Source organism: Saccopteryx bilineata, chromosome 1 (assembly GCF_036850765.1).
Source record: "Saccopteryx bilineata isolate mSacBil1 chromosome 1, mSacBil1_pri_phased_curated, whole genome shotgun sequence".
Classification (NCBI taxonomy): domain Eukaryota; kingdom Metazoa; phylum Chordata; class Mammalia; order Chiroptera; family Emballonuridae; genus Saccopteryx; species Saccopteryx bilineata.
This window is the reverse complement of record NC_089490.1, coordinates 255,395,549-255,417,066: the sequence shown is the minus strand read 5'-3', so window position 1 is coordinate 255,417,066 and position 21,518 is coordinate 255,395,549. Positions and strand designations below refer to the sequence as shown.

Here is a 21,518-nt window from a genome sequence, read left to right as displayed (position 1 = left end):
TGTTTCTGTACTTGGTATTTCCTTCACACGTGTTCCTAGATCACTCAGTTGTTGGCACTAGATTATTTTTAAAAATCTGTCTCAAACACACCTGAAGCCACTAGAGAAACATTATAAGACTTGCAATGTCATGATTTCATATTGGAAGCACCAAAGATACAACGGCCAGCTCCTCCTGGAAGTGAGTGGACTGTGGGCCCCTGGCAGCATGAGGCGAGAGGGGCAGGTGGTTAACCCAGGATCTCGTGCAGCCCAGGCTCCTGATGGGGAGAGGAAGTCTGCAGGCACGGGCACTGAATGTGCAAGATTTGATTTGCTCCATTTCCAGAAACAAGTTAAATTAGTTTAGGAGCCAGAGGGCCCTTTCCGGACACAGGCAGTGAGGGAGACAGAGCGAGAGCGAGCTGGCAGGTGGGGGGCCAAGGTGCTGGAGGGAAGGTCACTGTACTGGAAGAGCCTCCAACGTGAGTCTGGGTGACACTCACTCTACTTCGGAAACCTAGCACCGAGAGACTGAGGCTCCCCCCAAAACAGGATTCTCTACAACCGTATCAACTTTCACTGCAACACATATTTATTTTATCTTGGGTTCTGAATTCAAGTACATCTTACCTCCTTTCCTAATAAATAAAAAATCCAAATGCCACAATGTCAAACTTACTATCAAATGTCTAAGAGTTCATTAAAAAGGCAATTCTTTGTAGACGTACAGTGACCCCCCCACCACACTGTTGCTAAGCTCCTGACAAAATAGTCTGGTCACATGTGATGGACCACTGCTCCCCAATTCCCACAATGGCACTGCCTCTGGGAGAGAAAGGTTGCTTTGCTTAATTACAAAGTAAGAAAATAAACACCCTTTATGATGTACAGCGATTTTACCAGTAAGCTTTTTTCCAGTCTAAAAGCACTTTGAGAGCAGAGAATCCCTGAAGAAGTATCTTTTCACCTAACATGATGTCACAGCCAGTAGTGAGAACAGTGAAGACCAAAGGGAGAGTGAGGGTCGTGGTGACTGTGAGAATAATAAGTCACGACCAACTCTGCTTCCACGAAGCTGGCTCTGAACACGCTGCTGCGTGTCCCTCGCTAGGAACCTGCTGCCTCCTGCAGTCACTTCCTTGGGCTCTGATCTGGCAGCATGGTTTCTCACAGTGTTAATCAATGGCAGGCACAGCATGTCCAGCAAAGCAGCTGTCTGTGTGTGCAGTGGTCACACTGGAAAGGTTCCAGCAGGAAAGAGAGGGAGAACTGCCCCTTCAGATGCTGATTGCCAGCACCCAGAACAGTTCAGATCCAGTGAGGGTACCTTCATACACTCACGTGCCCCTTTCTCAGGACTGCAGCTCTAAGAGGGTCCAGCACAGATGCACTCAGCACAGCTGGCTTGTCCATGGTTTTGTTTGATTGTATCTTGTGTCTCAGTAACTCTTACGTTTACAATAAATGCTGCTTGTATGCCTCTATGCTGTGCGCTGGACTCCAGAACCGGTTTATCGGCCAGTGGTGAGTTTGCTCCCCCTCACGGCTCTGCCGTTCTCTGGCCTGCTCAGCAAGCGCCTGTCAGTCTGTCCCATCCATTCCCTACAGGCTCCCATGAGTGACACTGCTGTGCGAACAGCATGCGTCTGTGTCGTGACGGCGGGTCTCAGAGCTCTGCAGATTTTGTGTTTGGGGTGACATTCTGCTACTCTATAACACTAGATTACTTTTCACCTCACTAATCAAGAGAAGGCTCTCCTTCCCTGCAGACAGAGAGGGCCATGCTGCTCATCCTACCAGAGCCCCTCGCTGCAGCTTGCTGCTCCGTGCACCCCAGACGCCAGCAGGCAGACTCAGGAACATGGCGGCGCACGACAGGCAGACTCAACCATAGGCTGTTAGCAAGGTTTCATGGCTCTGCAGTTTTCATAATCGTGCTAAAGTCTGGCATGTTTCTCTTGACACATCAAAATGTGTTTTCATAAAGAAACTGGTTTCAGGGAGTGTCACTGTAAATAAGCAAGGATTAAAATGCCATGAAAGGTGATTGAACCATGGCTCGGAGTAAGTGACCCGCCCTGCTGGCATCACACTCCAGGATGGGGGAGGGCAGGCTTGGACCTGGAGTCAGAGCCCTGTCAGGGCCAGGCTCTGTCCTCCCCACACTCATCCTGAGACTTCGGGCAGCTTCCATCTCCTTTCGAGTGTCCTTGTTTGTACAGCGACATGACAGAATCGCTCAACTGTAATGGCTCCTGATTCTAAAGACTTAAGGTTGAGTCTTTCTAAGGAATTCTTGGGAGAATTTATATGAACACATACTGTAGGCCCCTAGAAAGCTGTTTGGCACATCAAATTTTAAGAGTTTTATGAAATTCAGTGCAGTGATTCTCAAATGTTTTATGCATCTCAACCAGTGAAACTGGCATTTCAGGGCCCCACCTTAGGGACAGGCGCAGGACAACAGGGAAGCCCTGGAAATTCCAACGCAGGTGCTCTTGGGCCACAAGGAGACTGAATGTGGGGCTTAAAAGAAATAAAGCCATTTCTTCAAAATCTGGCTTTAATCCCTGGAAAAAGTGCCTCTATAGCAGGGGTAGTCAACCTTTTTATACCTACCACCCACTTTTGTATCTCTGTTAGTAGTAAAATTTCCTAACCGCCCACCAGTTCCACAGTAATGGTGATTTATAAAGTAGGGAAGTAACTTTACTTTATAAAATTTATAAAGCAGAGTTACAGCAAGCTAAAGCATATAATAATAATTACTTACCAAGTATTTTATGTCGGATTTTTGCTGTTTGGCAGAATAAATCTTTATAAAACAACTTACTATAGTTAGATCTATCTTTTTATTTATACTTTGGTTGCTCTGCTACCGCCCACCATGAAAGCTGGAACGCTCACTATAGTGGGCGGTAGGGACCAGGTTGACTACCACTGCTCTATAGAATGGTTAAGACACAATCATTCCAGGTCCTGGCTAGTTGGTTCAGTGGTGGAGCATCGGCCCGGCGTGTGTGGATGTCCAGGATTCAATTCCCGGTCAGGGCACACAAAGGAAGCAAACATATGCTTCTCCACCCCCCCTTCTCTCTCTCTCGACTCCAATAGCCATGGCTCACTCAATTGGAGTGAGTTGGTCCCAAGCACTAAGGATGGCTCCATGGCTTCCACCTTAGGTGCTAGAATGGCTCCAGTTGCAATGGAGCAATGCCCCAAATGGGTAGAGCATCGCCCCTTAGTAGGCTTGCTGGGTGGATCCCTGTCAGGGTGCATGTGGGAGTCTGTCTCTCGGCCTCCCTTTCTCTCGCTGAATAAAAAAAAGACATAATCACTCAAAATAAAGACTGCTTTTGCCCTCAGAAAAATGATTATGAAAGAATAAACTTCATGCTATTCATCAGAGTTCAAATTTGGCTGTGGTGTCCAGTCTCCAATCACCCCTCTCTCCTCTCATTAAACATCCTTCTGTTTCTTCTCCTTGTAGGAGTCACCTTTAATTACTATCTATGCTACATCTGTAAACCCAACATAATAGGCTGCCCTGGATTTTCTGTCAAAAATTTCTGGCTGTAACCTATATTCACTATCCAGGTCAATGTCAAGACTGTTCCCCACAGGTTACAAATTCTATGGTGTGATCCTAGTTTTTAAAAAATTAAGTGTATAGATCTACACATCAAAGAAGATTAACTCAAAATGTATAAATATCAGCAGTTATGTCTGGAGGGTTTATTTATAGTGGGTTTTATTTTCTGCTTACTCTCCTGTAATTTTAGTTTTTATAGAGACTTGTTTCTTTTATGATGTTTCCTTTAGAGGCGATGGGGTGTGTACGCGGAGAGAGAGGGAGTGAGAGAGGAAGAGAGAGAGAGGAGGGAGTGAGAGGGAGAGGAAGAGAGAGGGAGAGAAGAGAGAGTGAGGGAGGAAGAGAGAGGGAGAGGGAGAGAGAGAGTGAGGGAGAGAGGAGAGAGAGAGAGGAAGCGGGAGAGGGAGAGGGAGAGAGACAGAGAGAGAGGGAGCTTGGAGCGCAGCGCACACAGCTGCACAGGGCGGCACCCTCTGCAAGAGGAGGTCCAGAGCAGCTTCTGAAGGAGGCAGGGAGAGGGCAGAGGGCGTGGGAGATGGGCCTGTTTGGCACTGACCGGGAGTTTGCACAGACACACTCAAATCCTACAGAGCAGCAGTGTCAACTACTTGCACCCACTAGGGGGCCAGAAACTCCGTGAGGTCGGTCATGACCAGCATTTAAAAACTGATAGGATATAACAGAAAATGACAGAATGCATCACACAAGTGCCCTTTTTGCAGATTATAGTATGTGTCTGAGGCTGTGTGTGTCATGATGTAAAGTATGTTTCGTACTGTGGGTTGTGGTCAGAAAAGCTTTGCAGCTGTGACGGAGGTCCAGGAAGTCACAAGAGCCCCATGGGGACAATGGCAGAGCTCACACTTTGCCAAGCGTCACTGTCATTCTCTAGTAAAGATTCTAATATTAACTTATACATGTATGAATACGTAGTGTATGTAACTTATACATAATGTGACTTATTATAAAATGGCCCAAAGAGAGTCACCGGACACTGGTGGTGTTCGTGTCTCTGGATGGAATGGTGCTGTCACCTCGGTGTTGGGACAAGAACAAATGTCACGTGTTCTAATGGCCACATTGCTGCCCCACTTCAGCGGATGTGTCTTGATGACAGTGGCTAAACTTCTGGCTCAACCCCCCCCAAAATCCCAACAACCAGCAAAAGGTGTTACCTGAGCTTATGATTCATTTCCAAACATAACATTAGCCTCGTCTTTCTTTTTCCCTGAACATTATTTTCTAACTAGCAAATATAAACTCACATTTCTGATAAATGATACATCAATTTATTACTTTTTGATAAATGCATAATCTGAGTATTTAAGCATACTTTGAATGCTGAGCTTGGAGTTTATAAAATACTGCAATAAAAAGGCAAATGTCTATAGTTGGGGATTTAAATCACACACAACCTGACTGTCATGACCGTACTGCACAGGCTTTGGTGGGTGTTAAGTGTCCAACCATTTGGGTGCATTCCCATGCTGGCTGTGACACGTGACTATTCAGTGGGAGCAGTGCAGCAGCCTGCTCCTGGGTACTCTGACCTTGACAAAGTGTCTCTGTGCTACGTTAGCACAAGTCTGGATGTGATTCTCCCGTCTGAATGTGCATGCACCATCAACCCCAGCACACTCGCATTTGTGAAGAGAGGAGAGAAAGCAGTGAGTATTTGTGATCAGGGTGTTTCTGGGACTTCGCTGATGTATTTTTCCACTGACATCAGAGGTGAGCAGAGATTATATAAAATCTAGTCCAAAACGAAATTGTATAAATATAAATACATATTTTGAGATAACACATCCACAGTGTGCTCCCTGAGTATCTGTGCGCTAGGCACAAGGCGGAGTGATGGACACACACATCAGGCCCGCCTGTTGGGGCTGCCAGATCCCTGGAAGACACTTTGTACCAAGATGCCCCCACGCACACCAGTCTCTGAGATGTCTACCACATCTGCAGACCACACTTGATCCCCGTCCATCTGTACCTTTCCGTCAGTGTGTTCAGAGGCTGCTAGAGGGTCGGGTGGTCCCTGCACCGTCAGTGCCCAGTGTCTGCAGAGGCCACAGAGCAACGTGCCCGCGCCCTTCCCTGCTTCTCTCCCGGCCTCCCCCTTTCCTGTGGACACGGCCAGTACGCACCAGCAGACACCATCTGTGTCTCCAGCACGCTGATTGTTAACGCTCTTCTCCGTGTGGAGAAAGAAACCTCAGTCCATTTATGAAGAATGTAGAGCCAGCCACACTGTGTGTTCACCGCAACGAGTCTTCTAAAACTACAGTCTTCCCATTGAACTTGAAATACAACCCAAGCTCTTTCATGATCAACAAGAACCCACGTGATGTTCACTGGCCGACCCCCTTCATTCCTGCCAGGTGGACCCAGAACAGCGGCTCGTGGCCCTGCAGAACGGAGTCAGGAGCAGCCCTGTCTCCAGCCTGAGGCTCGGCTGTGTCTCGCCAGGCTGTTCCTTCTCAGAATCTGCATTTCAGCACACACCCTCCTCAAAAGTAACTCACCTACAGGAACCTGCTCCCAAGTCCTGTTCTCCCGGTGCTGAGAGTGTGCCTTACTCACTAGACCACCACCCGTCTCCCTGCGAGGAGGCAGCGCGATGTGGAGGCTCCCCGTTTGTCCTGAGCTCCCTGTTCCCATGATCTGCGCAGAGGAGCACCTGGCACGTAGGAGGGGCTCGGGAAATGCTGGGAAGAATGGAAGAATGAGCCCGAAGCTCCCACTGGAGCTAGGATGACAGGGAAAGACGACTTGGAGCCCACAGCACAGGGCAAGGTGTAGAGAGGAAGATGAGGGACACAGGACAGTGGGTGTGGACACTCGACCTCCAGGGAGGGTCAAGGAGGAGAGAATCAATTGTCACGAATGAAAGGTGGCAAATCAGTAAAAAGCGAAAGAAGTAAGAAACAAACTCTAAAACTGTTGGCTTTGAACAGTGTCAAATCACAATAGCTTTGTTAAAATAAAACATGAAAATTTACATCATTCAACCAAACGTGGATGAGCATGACATTTCACCCCCAAAGCTGAGACCATCAAACATACAGGCTCTTCTCTATAAAAACTGTCATTTGCTTGTGTTTTCGCTTGTTTGTTTTGTTTTTTTGTGATAGAGACAGAGACAGAGAGAAAGAGAAACACAGAGAGAGACAGACAGGGACAGACAGGCAGGAAGGGAGAGAGATGAGAAGAATCAATTAATTGTTCATTGATTGCTTTCTCGTATGTGCCTTGACCGGGGGCGCTCCAGCAGACCAAGTGACTCCTTGCTCAAGCCAGTGACCTTGGGCTCAAGCTGGTGAGCCTTGCTCAAACCAGATGAGCCTGCACTCAAGCTGGCGACCTTGGGATTTTGAATTTGGGTTCTCCACATCCCAGTCTGATGCTCTCTATCCACTGCGCCATCGCCTAGTCAGGCTGCTTGTGGATTTCAATAACCCAAGTTTCTAGTGAAACACGAGACATTCATGCAGCTGTCCCAGACCCTTCCAGGATGGCCAAGGGAAGAACCGGGACCCTCTTTGCATCCCTCCCATGAGCGGCAAGACAGGCCCACCACACAGATCACGTTTAAATTCCTCCTCTGTGGCGGCAGTGACGCCCACATCAGTTCTGCATGCGCCCCGTGCGGGGTCAGTGCGCACAGCCTCACAACCCAGTCCTGCATTGCAGTCCAGGGATGAGAGGACACAGCTCAGGACAGGGCACAGGGGTTCACTCGTCTTCACTCGTCAGTGCAGCTGCCATATTCACAACTTTTAAATTGTTGTAACACAGACATATAAAAATTACATGACAAAGAGAAGTATCCATCTACTAAAAGATTTATGAATCAAAATAAGCCAGATCTGTGACAGTAAATTAAAAGTAGCCTATCATGCAGAGTGTGTGGCAGGTATAAATGTGCTGCTCACAGTACAGTAAACATTTCCTGAGCTGTCACGCCCAGGACAGGGTCTTTCACAACCAGAGACCTAGATTAGCACATAACGGATCCTCAATAGATTTTTTTATTTGTCTGGGGGAAAATAATTGATTATAAAAGGTCACCAGCCTGACCTGTGGTGGCGCAGTGGATAAAGCATTAACCTGGAATGCTGAGGTCGCCAGTTCAAAACCCTGCACTTATCTGGTCAAGGTACAAATGGGAGTTGATGCTTCCTGCTTCTCCCCCCTTTCTCTCTCTCTCTCTCTCTCTCTCTCTCTCTCTTTTCTCTAAAATAAATAAATAAATAAATAAATAAATTTTTAAAAAAGGTCACCAGTTCCTAGATCTGTATCTCAAGGTAAGTTACAGAATCTGCAAACTTGATAATCTCATAAAAATGGAACCACCGAGGTCTCAGTCGTGCTTGATACCTGGGGTGCTCCTTGCCAACTGCCCCAGGGCAGGACGGCGACTCCCCGCGTTGGACCTTCTCCCACATCTCCCACATTGCACTGCTGCTCTGAACACAACTCAGACTTCCACGTACTGACGCATTTAATAGTGACAGAAAACACTAGAAAAATGCAGGTGGTGTCCGTCATGATTAAGCACGTGGTCAGTGGTACTGAGACCAGGGCTGGCAGAGGCCAGCATTTGAGTCTCACTGAGAGGTGATGTTGGTACATCACAGCATGGGGATCGCTGCTACTGCTGCAGATCCTGCAGGTTACAAAGGATAGGAGACAATCCGACTCTCAGCAGGTCTGATTTGCCTAAGTCAATGCCTTCACGACAGTGACAAAGTATTAACCGAATGTAATGTGCCCTCCGAAGCAAAGACACCATTCATCTCGGGGGAACCAAACACCGCTCACAGAATGATGCCCGATTCTGCATGACCCTACTTCATCCAAACATTCAAAGCTGCTCTATATTTCAGTTCTGAGTTTCCCTGCTTCCTTTATGTTGGAGATTAATGTTTTTCAGACAGGCAGACGGCACCTCGGTGACAGAACCCAAGCACAACAAGGCCCACGGCCTGTGGTGGCTCTGGCCCCCAAGCATGGAGGATGCGTTTCCTACCAGCTCAGCCAGAGTCAGAACTAGAGACGGGACGAGAGAGGAAAGACCGCCATTCAGAACGGTGGTGGGGAGAGAGACGGAAGACCGAGAGAATGTTGGTGCTGATTCTGAGGAGACAGTAATCCCTCTGCCTTTGGCCCTGCTCACTGTGACCTGGCACACCCTCCACTGGTCAACATGGATTCCAGACGTGCACAGTGCAGACCCACAGAAAACAGGACCCAGTACAGCCCAGTCCATGGGTCCATTCAGCCACTGCCAGCACCAGGCACGCGGCGGACAGCTGTGCTGACAGTGGACACAGAAGACATTCTTAGCAATGGTGCTGGTTATTCTCAGTCTTCTCACGGGGAAGGAATCGTTCTACACAGCCATTCTCGAGGCTAAACTACTTTAAAATTAGAAGCAAAATAGTATTGTCCCCAGCTGGGAAATATTTTTTTATAATTAAAAAAAACACACACATAAATGTCTCTCCAATATATTCATTACAGCATTAAACATACAAAAATAAAAAAAGAAGCAGTGTAAATACTTGGAATCTCTACAATTTTAAAACGTTTGATCTGAGTATCATAAAAATGATAATACAAGAACGTTAATGTAGAAAAGGAGGACAGAGTTATTACTACTCATGGGATCCAAAGTCTGTAACTACCCAAAGGAGCGATGGTATGTCTAAAAGAGTTCATTTCCAGGCAGTAATGACCTTCAACAGGAAGGAAGGGTGACTTGTCCGAGAAAAATGCCATGTTTCTAGCAGCCATTACAACACTTTACTTGAAGGAGGACTGTTGAAAACCCAGTTATCCAGATTGTGGCCCCAAACCCTGTGCAGTACATGTGGGGAGCAAGCCATCAAGTAGGGACACCCCCAGCTCCTCCCTGGACACAGACATCCTACTTGAAATTTGGCCTCAAGTTGGATGCTCTTGTGCCCGGTTGGGCCCCTCAGCCTGGCAGGGGGTGTACCACCCCTGTCGTAACACAGCATGGGCCGTGGAGTGTCAGCAAGCACACCGGCCTGCTGCAGGCCTGGGTCTGGGGCTCTGCCCTATCCTGTCACTTAACCTCTCCACCTCGGTTCCCTCTCCTGAAGGTAGTTCTATTGTGGGCAGCGTAAAATTAGAAATGATTAGAACCATATCAACGTCTGCAGCCCATCCTGGTGAAGGTCACGATGGTTTTCTACTGTGAAACCATTTGCTTTGCTCCTTTTGAAACACATAGTTGGCTGCGGTATCAGGACAGAACGAGAATATGGATGTGGTCTTCCTCCTGGTTCCTGGCACAGAGCCCCTGCAAGCCCTGGAATGTCATCGTTGGTGATTACTCTTAAGTCCCTTTCCATCATTCCAGAGTTCACACTACTGCGGTGACTCCTGGTGGCCCCTGAAAGGTTCCAGGATGAAGACTTTTGCCAGAACAAACCATGTAATCAAAGGGTGGATCTTTCAGCCCTACCCCCAACCTCCTGGATGAGACAGGTACTGAAAAACAGGTTAATCACCAATGGTCACTGATTTTAATCAACTGAGGCCATGGAATGAAATGTCCATAAAAGTCCTAAAGGAGGCCCTGGCCAGTTGGCTCAGTGGTAGAGTGTCGGCCTGGCGTGCAGAAGTCCTGGGTTCGATTCCTGGCCAGGGCACACAGAAGAAGCATCCATCTGCTTCTCCACCCCTCCCCTTCTCCTTCCTCTCTGTCTCTCTCTTCCCCTCCCGCAGCCGAGGCTCCACTGGAGCAAAGATGGCCCGGGCGCTGGGGATGGCTCCTTGGCCTCTGCCCCAGGCGCTAGAGTGGCTCTGGTCTCAACAGAGTGACGCCCCGGAGGGGCAGAGCATCGCCCCCTGGTGGGCAGAGCATCGCCCCCTGGTGGGCATGCCGGGTGGATCCCAGTCGGGGGAGTCTGTCTGACTGCCTCTCCCCGTTTCCGGCTTCAGAAAAATACAGGAAAAAAAAAAAAAGTCCTAAAGGATGAGGTGTGGAGCACACCTGGGTGGGTGATCACACAAGGTGCTGGGAAGGTGACAACCAGAGAGGACATGGTGGCTGCACCCCATACCCTCCCATACTCTCTCCTATGCTTCTATTCTGATTAGCTGTTCTGAGCTCCATCCTTTACAATTAACTAAAGATAGTAAGCAAACTGTTTTCCTGAGTTTCTGAGCTATTCTCGCAAATCATCAACCATGACTGGTGGAGTTGTGGAGACCTCCAGACTTGTGATTGGTCTCTGAAGTGTGGGGAGGAGGAAGCGGTGGAACTAAGGACTTTAACTGTGGGGTCTCAGCTAATCCAGGGAGCTAGTGTCAGAACTGAAACAGATCGTAGGATTCCCAGTTAGTGTCGACAGAATTAAAGAATCGCCCGGTCTGCCAAACCCACACATTTAGTGTCAGAAGTGTGGTGAGTAGAAAGAGACTGTAGAATAGGCTGAGGTGACCGTGGACATTTTAATAACTTATTCACACATTAATATAAGATAATAAAAATACTGTAAGCTGGGTCAAACAGTTGTTTGGCAATCAAAATGCAATGAGACGACAAACTGTCAACGTCAAATACTTTCCCACATTAATGACTTTTTGAGGTCGTTAAGCAATAGAAGCTGCACACCACTGAGTATTTCCAGAACACTCACTCTGCATGAAGCAAAGTCCTAGAGCTGTCACAGGAACCTATACAGAGGCGCGCCACCCTGCCCTCCTCTGCACACCTCAGTTCACTGAGGTTGTTCAACTCTTCCATCTCCTCCAACATCCCAGAATGAATCTGGTAAGACTGCCATCCTCTTAGAAATAGCACTATACTTAAGAATACTTCTGAATGATAAAGTCAAAGGTACTAGGCCTACTTCTCCAAGTTCTCACCTGAGATGTAACTTGACTTGGAAGACTCCAGAGTCAGAATAAGCAAACAGTAACAATCTATTGTGAACCACCTGTGAGCATACCTGCTTGTTTATTTGCATCTTTAAATTTTACCCCTAGGAGCTTTAAAATATGTAAAGGTCATTCATGTTATATGAATATTTTAATACAGGGCTCTTTTATTTTAAAAAGTGTTAAAATAGGCCCTGGCTGGTTGGCTTAGTGGTAGAACGTTGGCCTGGCGTGTGAATGTCCTGGGTTTGATTCCTGGTCAGGGCACACAGGAGAAGCGACCATCTGCTTCTCTAACCCCCTTCTCTCTCTCTCTCTCTCTCCTCCCTCCTGCAGTGATGGCTCAATTTGTTTAAGAGAGTTGGCTGTGGGCACTGAAGGTGGCTCCATGGCCTCTGCCTCAAGTGCTAAGAAGAGCTCCATTGCAGAGCAACAGAGCAAGGGCCCCAGATGGGCAGAGCATTGCCCCCTAGTGGGTTTGCCGGGTGGATGCTGGTTGGGGCACATGTTGGAGTCTGTCTCTGCCTCCCCTCCTGTCACTAAAACAAAACAAAACAAAACTTTACCCCAAGGCCTGTCTTTCTTTCAACTTGTCATATTTGAGGAGGGATTTTCATCACTGGTCCAAGATCAGTGTGGCACCAGCAGCAGGTGGCAACAGAACTGTCTCAGAAGGTGGAAGTCTCACCTCTTAGGAAATGCCTCTTTACAGCTCAGATCAACTTCAGTGGCGGAGGTGAAATGACCAGGAAAAAGGGCCTAAACTAACTGGACAATACTTAACCAGTGGACCTGTACTTTGCTGCAATACATAGAATGCTTCGTACCCAATCATCTACTGTAATCAATTTTTCGGTCACTTCATCTCTCATATTAACTTGAATTATCTTCAACTTGTTAGCCACACACATTTTTCTCCTGTTTCTCACTTGCTATTCTAAATTTATCCCAAGCAATTTAGTTAAGGACTCTGGTCTTCTGCAGGGCTGGTCAGATGCAGGAAGCTAGCCAAACGGTTTCAAAACTTACTGGGAGAACCTTGTGCTTGGGGGAAAACCCTATTTTAAAATATGGATTTTGCTTCACTTGTTTTGCTTTACTTATGTAGATTAATATAACTATTAGAGATGAGAACACAAAGTCTGTCTAGTACAAATGATCATGTTCAAAGTTACATCTGGGGCTTTTGGAAGGGACTAGACTTAAGCTTTCTCTACATTTGGTTGTTTATCTTCTTCTTTAACGCCCAGGACAGCTGCTTCCTGTGGCATAAAAGCGAGACCCACTTAGCCTGTGTTGTGGGTCAGAAAAGCGGTGTGGAGGGTTCACAACCCTACTCAAGGTCACAGGGATCATAAAGGCCAAGCCAGACTTCCACCAACACAGCAATCTCCAGATTTTCTTTGTTCTGAAGACTTGTTAAGAAGCATCACTTGACAACAAGGGATGATTTACTCCCCACACCTCAAAGAGGCTTCGCTGGACTGTCTCGGACACAATGTCCCCAGCAAAGGCCCCGCAACGGAGGCCATGGAGCCTGGAGACAGACAAGGGGATGCTCTCCCTCACACACATGTGTGTTGAAGCACACTCAGAGTCACTTACCCAGATCTGAAGCTTGATTCTCTTCTCATTTTTGAATACAGTTTTCACTTTGAAATCGATCCCGACGGTGCTGACGAAGGCGGATGTGAAGGAGTCATCCGCGTAGCGGAACAGAAAAGATGTTTTGCCCACGCTGCTGTTGCCGATGATGAGCAGTTTGAACATGTAGTCAAAGTTCTGGTCGGAAGAGTCTTTTTGGCCATACCTGGCATCTTGGGCAGAGGCCATCTGGTGGAAATAAAAGAGGGAGGAATCAGTCTACCCCTCGACGTGAAGCTCACAGCCAGAAACATGTTAGACCACCGAGACAAGGCTCCCGTCCTCCCTCCCTGCTGAACCGGACAGCACACTTCCAGCTCTCCCAGCGGGTGGGGGTCTGCCACCACTCAGCATCTGGAGCCACACAAAGCCCCAGAGGGGCATCTGTTAGGGTCACATGAAAACAGACTAGGAGGACTGGCTAGGCATGTGGGCTCTGCAACTTCCCAGTCCTCGTGACAGAAATACCAGTGTCCAAACAGCAGGATGTTTCTTACTAAAGAATGTGAATTATCAATCTCTCATTTTCTAGACAACCACCCAAAGCATACATATCTCTCTTCTATCCATTAATATCACATGAAAACAACATCCAAACATACATGGCAGTCTCTTTCAAATTAAAGAGAATAATGATGGAAAACACATATGGTTCAAACCATGTGCCAGGAACTGTTAATTATTTGACCCTCACAACACCCTCTGAGGTGGGTGCGTTATTTTCATATTAGAAGGAGAAACTGAGGCTTAGAAATATCACGCACCGTGCTCAATTGCAAACAGTGATATGCATGGGGCAGGATTTGGTCCCACCCTCCACCTGTCTCACGCACGAGGAGGGAACCCTGCATATCTGCTCTGAAAGATGATGGTGAGGGATACCCTGGGAGATGCGCCTTTGAAGAATCTGCTGGGATTCAGGCCTTGGCTCCCCACTTACCAGTGTTGCAAGCTTGAGTTTGTTATTTTTAATCGGTGCACCTCACCTCCCTCTCTTACGTGAAATGGAAAAAATTATGCTCTAACTTGGAACGCTTGTGAAAATAATACTCACGGGTTGCCAGTTCAACCCCTGATCAGGGCACATACAGGAACAGATCAATGTTCCTGTCTCTTTCTCCCCCTTCCTCTCTCGCTAAAATCAACAAACATTAAAAAAAGAAAGTAACAGTCATGTGGAGCAGATATGTAAAAGACCTAGCATAGCATAGAGAATGATCTCTATTATTAATTATAAATGCTTTATGTGGATGTTGATTTCTCATTATTTTTGATAAGCATCCTAACATCTGCCAACAATTATGCGTTATCACTTCTAAGTGCCACTTGGCCCAACAAAGAAAAGTCACAGGCCTCTTCCTTGACACCTGTCCTGATGCAATGGGTTCTTTAGCAATCACTATGCTGTCCAGTAAGGTAGCCACTAGTCATATATGTCTACTTACACTTAATTAAAATTAAATAAAGGTAAGTGGTCAGTTCCTCTGTTGCATGAGTCACAGGTGGTCAACAGTCACTGCACTGCACAGGACAGGCACAGAGCATTGTTACAAATATAAAAAGTTCTAGGGAATGGGGGTATGCTAGATGGCCTTTTTTCATTTCCCATAAAACCTTCTTAATAATTTCAATTTTTCTGTTGGGTGACAGACAGAGAGAAGCCCCAGCAGGGAATGGAGTGCTAGGAGCAGTCAGAGCGCTCAGCCTCACCTGAGACACTGGTTGCTGACGTCAGGGGTGTGACAACAGAGGGAAATGGGAAAAGGAGACGGTAAGATAACACGTTCCCTTTCTACAAGTCCCTATTGCCAGTAAGAGGACAAAATTATATGTATAAGAATAAGAGCACAAAGAAAAGCTGTATATATTATATCATAGAATTTAAGAACAATAAAAATTCTGATTGCACTTCACACTTCCTTAATTAAGTGCAAGCTTCAGCATTTCTGTCTTTAGTTCACATGACCACACCTTGTCTTCAGGAGGCACAACCTGTAACAAGCGTTTGCCAATGTGCCTGTGGGAAAACTGGGCCACTGAAATGGGCAGACAGCACCATTGTCCTCTCTGGTTCCGGAGTCCACGTGCTAAGATGAACCTCCCCCAACACAAGTACGAGCCAAGGACAAAGTCAGGACTGCAATTCTTGACTTTCAGTTTAAACAATGATGTCTTGCTTTGATGACGCCAGATGTCCCAGAAAGCCAGGTAACTGCTTTGTTTGGCACATTCCTACAGACACAGTCCTTTAAATAATTAATGTCCACCCCCATGGAGTGACTGAGTTCAACAAGGCCTGCAACGGGCCTTTTCTGAGATCCCGTCACCTTCTCTGTTGTGAACCAGCCAGATCTCAGGCTCTGGATGAACAATAGTTGGCTGAGCCATCGTCAGGTTTCCACAGCTGTGCACCTGCCCTCCTGCCAGCCGGCCACACAGAGCACACATGACCCTAAGCTGGTGATGTCCGAGTCCTGTTGCCGAGTTATGGTTGCCTCAAAAGAAAATGTGATAAGCTCTCTGCTGATATATATATCCCAAGTCCTATTCCAAAATAAGACTGATTCCAAAACCTGTGGAAATATAGACATCTTCAATATATAGACTTTTAAATATAATTGTGGAGATATGCATGGAACGATCAGTGGGGCTTTCTCCAATGAGAAACTGAATCTGTTCAACCTCCAGGCTGAGGCTGTGTTGGCAGCAAGGAAGCTGGTGGGCACAGAGGTGCCAGGGCAAGGTTAGAAGGGCTGCTGGTGTGTGAGCCCAGATCCCTGATGGATGGATCAGAGAAGGTTGCTGACCCATCTCCCAATTCAGGGAGATTTTTTTTTTTTTTTTTTTTTTTACTATTTCCTGATTTATATTCCCAATAAGGTTCACAGAGAGCCAAAAAGATGTGCATTGGGAATGTATATGTCTTATTAAACTTTAGAATAATAAATAAATCCTGGCTCAGAGGGTAGAGAAAGAGATGCCCTAATATCTTGCTGATAACAGAAATGAAGCAATCCGACAGCAACGTCAGAGGGAATCAGACTCTTGCTGTGTGAACTTACCGACACGCCTGAATATTGAGTTGTGTGAAGATTTTAAAAATTTTCACAGAAAAATATAACTGAAATTTGAAAGCATGCATAGGCATGAAGTAACCTCCCACAGAGCAAATCTAATTTCATAAAAGATATAGAAAAGATAACCCTTTAAATTGCATTAATCTGAATTCATTTCCAGAAAAAGAGTTGAAAAGGCTCTCCAGGCAGCGTGACTTCCCATGTGTCTCGGGAGCCTCCCCCAGCACAGGGCCTCTCAGCAGGGGCTGGCCCTGCTCACGGAGGGACAGAAAGCTCACCGGGCTGTGAAGCAGCCTGTTTTATTGATAAACAACTGCAACTGCTACAGATTTTTCTTAGCTTTCCGTGAGAATTTCCTCCCCTGTCGCTTCTGCCTGTGTGTTCTGGATTCTGCCTCTGATTCCCCTCCCATCTGAGAGAACCTCAGGGGTCTTGGGGACCAACCACGGCCCCACAAGCTTTTTCTCCTCTGGCTTGGATAATCCCAACTGCTAGGTTACAGTGGACATTCTCCTGGTGTCCAAGTCCCATGCATGGCTTCTCCAATTGGTCACAAGATTCCAGGCATTTATCTTGTCAGCTCAGAGTAAAATGAGACTATTATATCCAATCAGACCTGACCTAACAGGAAGTCTATTGAAAGGCTTAGCACCTTTTCCACATTAATGGTTAGACACACAGGTCTCCGCTATCCCCACTCCACATTTGGGCAATTTATTTGTTAATGGAAGTGTCAATCTTTATATTGACTCTATTACATTTTCTTTGGTTTGATTTGCAATTTAATTCTGACCTGATCATTTTATGTCCTTTCATCAAAAATTTGATCAATATGAATTTAATACGTATATTTATTTTAGACACTGAGCAAAATGCTACTCAGATTATAGACAAATAATAATGAATTTCTAACCATGTTGAATATCTAAATCTATGCCGGAGGCCTCTACGATGTGTCACTAAGGACTGTGGACAGTTAGCAGCAAACCCTGAGCCTGGGAGCTGGGGCTGTGGAAGGTCTGTGCTGTCCCCGTCCTATGCCTGGTTCCATGGCAGGGGGACAGGTCATGCACTTGGCTGATGGACCATGTTCTACTTCAATTCTCATTTCCCCATAAGTCCTGCTGACTAGAGACCAAATTGACCACCACTGACTAACAGATGCAACCACAGATGACTCCAGAATTTTTGACATTTGTTTTTCAAAATCATGGGAACAGCAAATTATTTTTAAGGAACCCCTGGGCACTTAAGAATTTAGTCTTATCTAAGCCATTTTGTGGCTATAATGAGAAATACAAAAATAAGTTATTTTAAATGTTCTGTGTTCCAGCTCTTCTACCGATAACAACCCAGGGGCAATGGGAAGAAAGAGGGTAAATGGCCCAGAAAGGGAAATGCAGTTTTTTGACAGAACATATACATTTGACGTGCAGAAATACATAAAGTAGTTTCAAATCTCTGTTGTTGTTACCTGGGGAAAAGGATAGAAAATATAATAAAGATAATTATTCTGAGAGCTCCAAAGATTTGCAAGGAGGAAAACATTAAACATTAGGATTTCCAAGCATCTGCCGTCCAGTCCTGGCGGCCTCTCTTGGTGGAGTCTGTGTCTGTGCAGTGTGCTGCGCCCCTGCTCCTCTCGGACTGTGAGAACAGGACGCTCCCCGGCAGCTGGCCGTCTCTCCATGTTTGCTCTGCAAGAGCCCATTAGAAGCAGTAAAACGCTTCTAGAGGCACGGCAGGGGACGGGAAGGGCCAAGGCTTCCTCAGGAGGCCCTGAGTACGGGCAGCAGAGCATGCTTCTGTCTCCCTGTCAGAGGACCACATTTCCATTTCATGGGGCTCACAGGGGAATGCACAGGATGGCATGCCAAATTTGGCAGAGCTTCACGATCAAGTCACGTGTCTTCAGGGTATCCCTCAACGACATCTCCCAGCACTCCTGCTGCCGTCTTTGGACCTCCAGCTCTCACATGGGACTCTCAGTTCACACAAAGCAGAATGGAAAATGCCTGAGGCAACGGCCCTATGAGCACTGTGTGCTGGGTCACCCCGTCCTACCTGTCCCCAGGTGTCACTGAGTGTTAGAGGAACACTTTGCTCTGGGTGTATTTTAAATGGCTGCTTCCCCTCTGCCTACCAGACATGTGGGGGAATTTTTCTCTCAATTTACTGTGAGGACTTGAAGGGGCTCCTGCAGGTAAAGTTCACAACAGTGTGGGACCCCCAAAACTGGGCCCCTGGAGTTTTATCTCCATGTCCACACGGAGCCCCAGCTACTCATGAATTCCAGTTTTAGTTTTCCTGTCCCCATCATGACTGGTTCCGGGGAGGTTTCCATTCCACTGAGTTGTGATTCTTGGTATCGCCTGTCTGCCTCTCCAGCGTGGTGGGAGGGCAACAATTTTCCCTGTGACCTCAGCTCTCGGATGAATCTAAGCAGAGTTGTTACCTTTCACTTTGCTCAGCTCCTTTCTTGTGTGAGAATGAGTAATGTCTGAGCTCCCTACACATTAAACAGGAAACCCCCATGCTCACCCCATGGAACAGGTGTGATGAAGGTGTGGACAGGGAGCTGGAGCAGGGGGCCTGGTGCTCCTGCTTTCTCTCAGCAGACTGAGCTGCGTTACTGTACCAGAGCTTTTCTCCCAGACTCATGAACATGTGGCTCCAAGAGTTCACTCTGCTCTTCACCAAACTAACAGCCTCTAATTCACCCACTGAGGGGAACTGGGATGAGGTGAGAGGGCTTCTCTGTGCTTCTAGAAAACATCCATTCCCTTGTTGAGGAGACGTAGGAGCTAAACCCGCAGCATTTGAAAGTTCATCATGTTGGTGTTGGATCTCCTCTGACACCTAGAGGTAGATGCATACTGCTGGTGCGAGTATAAGGAAGTGAACTCATCAGACCGTGTGAAGACAGTGCCCACTGGTATCCAAGTCCAGGGTTCTCAGCCACAGGGCAGCTCTCTCCTGCTGCGGCCACTGAGGGCTCCCAGAGGCGAGAGCGGAGAGTGGTGTGGGGCTTTGTATGGGGCCCCAGACCTGGAGAGAAGAGGGTAGAAATGTCTGCGGGGAAGGGAGTCCGTGGTGGAGCTCCTCCCTTCAGGGCAGTCCTGGGGTGCGACCAGGACCGAGCCACTGCAGGGTCAGGCCGAGGAGTCACAGCAGGAATGAAGAGAGCTGGGGACACACCATACTTGTCTTTCCCAGCAACTCTGAAGTCATGAGGTGATCCTGGCATCCTCCCCTTGAGCTTGTTAAGTGTAGCATGTGGTCCTTTTTCATCCACACTTCCAAACCATGGCATTTTCTTCTTCATTCCATTCATGCAGGCAGGCCATGAGTAGAGCAATGCCCACTGTCTACGTGCTGACGACAGAGAGGAATTACCTGGACACTCTGGAAGAACTTGGTGGGTGAGCAGTCTGCGTATTTGCATGTCCAGACTACGCAGGTCCCTAATCTGAATGACTTACAGCAACACTTTTCTAGTTATAATCATCCCAGCTTTTCTTTTTTTTTTTTTTTTTTTTTTAATTTTTCTGAAGCTGGAAACAGGGAGAGACAGTCAGACAGACTCCCGCATGCGCCCGACTGGGATCCACCCGGCACGCCCACCATGGGGCAACGCTCTGCCCACCAGGGGGCGATGCTCTGCCCATCCTGGGCGTCGCCATGTTGCGACCAGAGCCACTCTAGTGCCTGAGGCAGAGGCCACAGAGCCATCCCCAGTGCCCGAGCCATCTTTGCTCCAATGGAGCCTTGGCTGCGGGAGGGGAAGAGAGAGACAGAGAGGAAAGCGTGGCGGAGGGGTGGAGAAGCAAACGGGCGCTTCTCCTGTGTGCCCTGGCCGGGAATCGAACCCGGGTCTTCCGCACGCTAGGCCAACGCTCTACCGCTGAGCCAACCGGCCAGGGCCATCCCAGCTTTTCATCCAAAAGCTGCTGCTATTATTTACCATAGAGGACAAGCGCTGTGCAGCTAATAGGAGGATGCTCAAGTCCACAGATGTGCTGTCCGTTGTCCCTTCCCATCAACCCTGCCCTTCAGGCAGGTGTTCAGTGAATCAAACATTCAAAAGAAAAACCATCATCTCTCACTAACACCACAGATAAGAGTCACAGTTTGCTAACTGGCACATTCTTTCTTCAAGCTCTTAAAGTCTCCTCAGGTTGCAGCCTTTGGATCAGAAATCGTTCATCAATCATCGATGAGACTCAGACATGCGTCAGGGCCACTGGATGACTAATAAGTAAACCCCTTTGATGAGATAAAGTTAAACTCAAAGCAGCATACTAGTGATGAGAGGCTCAGTGCCTCACCTCTGAAAGTTACATTATGATTTGGATTTCTAGGCCATAAAGGTGGAGAGCGTAGGAGCACAGAGACTCTGATCAAGGTTGTTCTCAGTTAAGAAGCCAAGTAAGCACAGAATGAGATTCTTTTTGGCATGCTAGGCCTAAACTCCTAGTACTGGACCCAGCCCAATCAGCCTACTGGCAAGGGCATGAGGGAAGCGCTTTCCCGTTCACTAGGTGGCTGAAGACCTAGAAAATTCACCCTATGATTTCATTCGTTAGACAGAAAAGTATTTCATGACCCCAGTAAAACTGACATGATGCTTTGAACCAATTTGAAACAGCTTGGTACTAGAAAAAGCAATTTGTTTCTGCAGAGTTCAAGAGGTTAAGAAACATGTTAGTTGGCAAAAGAAAGCAATTGTTAAAATTATTTTATTTTTCACTTTGTTCAAATTTTTGAAAGTGTCATGAATCCCACAATTCTATTTGAAAAACATGAAGAAATTATAGCATCACAAAAACAATGATCTTAGAAATATAATTAAATGATAGAAATTAGAACATAAACATAAATCTTTCCCCAGAAATGTATAAGCAGTAACCAGGGTACGAAGGAGCTCACATTCCCATGTCACCTTTGATGTAAGAAACGCACTGTGCTTGCCTGGTCTACACAACACTGTCCATGCCTCCAGACACACTCCTCAATCAAACCTTTCATCCCCGGAGAGTGCGTCTATCTCTAAGTGTAAAAAGAAGCCAACGTGGAGTCTAAAGTACAATAACTGAAATGAACAATTTCTCAATGGGCTTTAACAACATACTGCAGATGGCAGAAGAGTCAATGAACTCAAAGATAATTGTACAGAAACTGCAAAATTGACAGAGAAGAAAAAAAAGAAGAAAAAATGAGCAGTGCCTCACTGATTTCTGCAAAAGTATCTTAAATCTCAGAAGAGAAAAGAGAGAAAGCCTGACCAGGCAGTGGTGCAGTGGATA

The 21,518-nt window shown here is 47.0% G+C and overlaps 1 protein-coding gene across 2 annotated transcripts in view; it reads right to left on the bottom strand.

Moving 5' to 3' along the window:
* The window catches only part of RAB3C (RAB3C, member RAS oncogene family), a 93,330-nt gene that overhangs the window by 60,081 nt on the left and 11,731 nt on the right, over positions 1–21,518 (bottom strand). For both annotated transcript variants that reach the window (XM_066241087.1, XM_066241078.1), the window contains exon 2: positions 13,097–13,324. In XM_066241087.1, the coding sequence (XP_066097184.1) occupies positions 13,097–13,324 (228 nt within the window). The remainder of the gene's footprint in view (positions 1–13,096; positions 13,325–21,518) is intronic.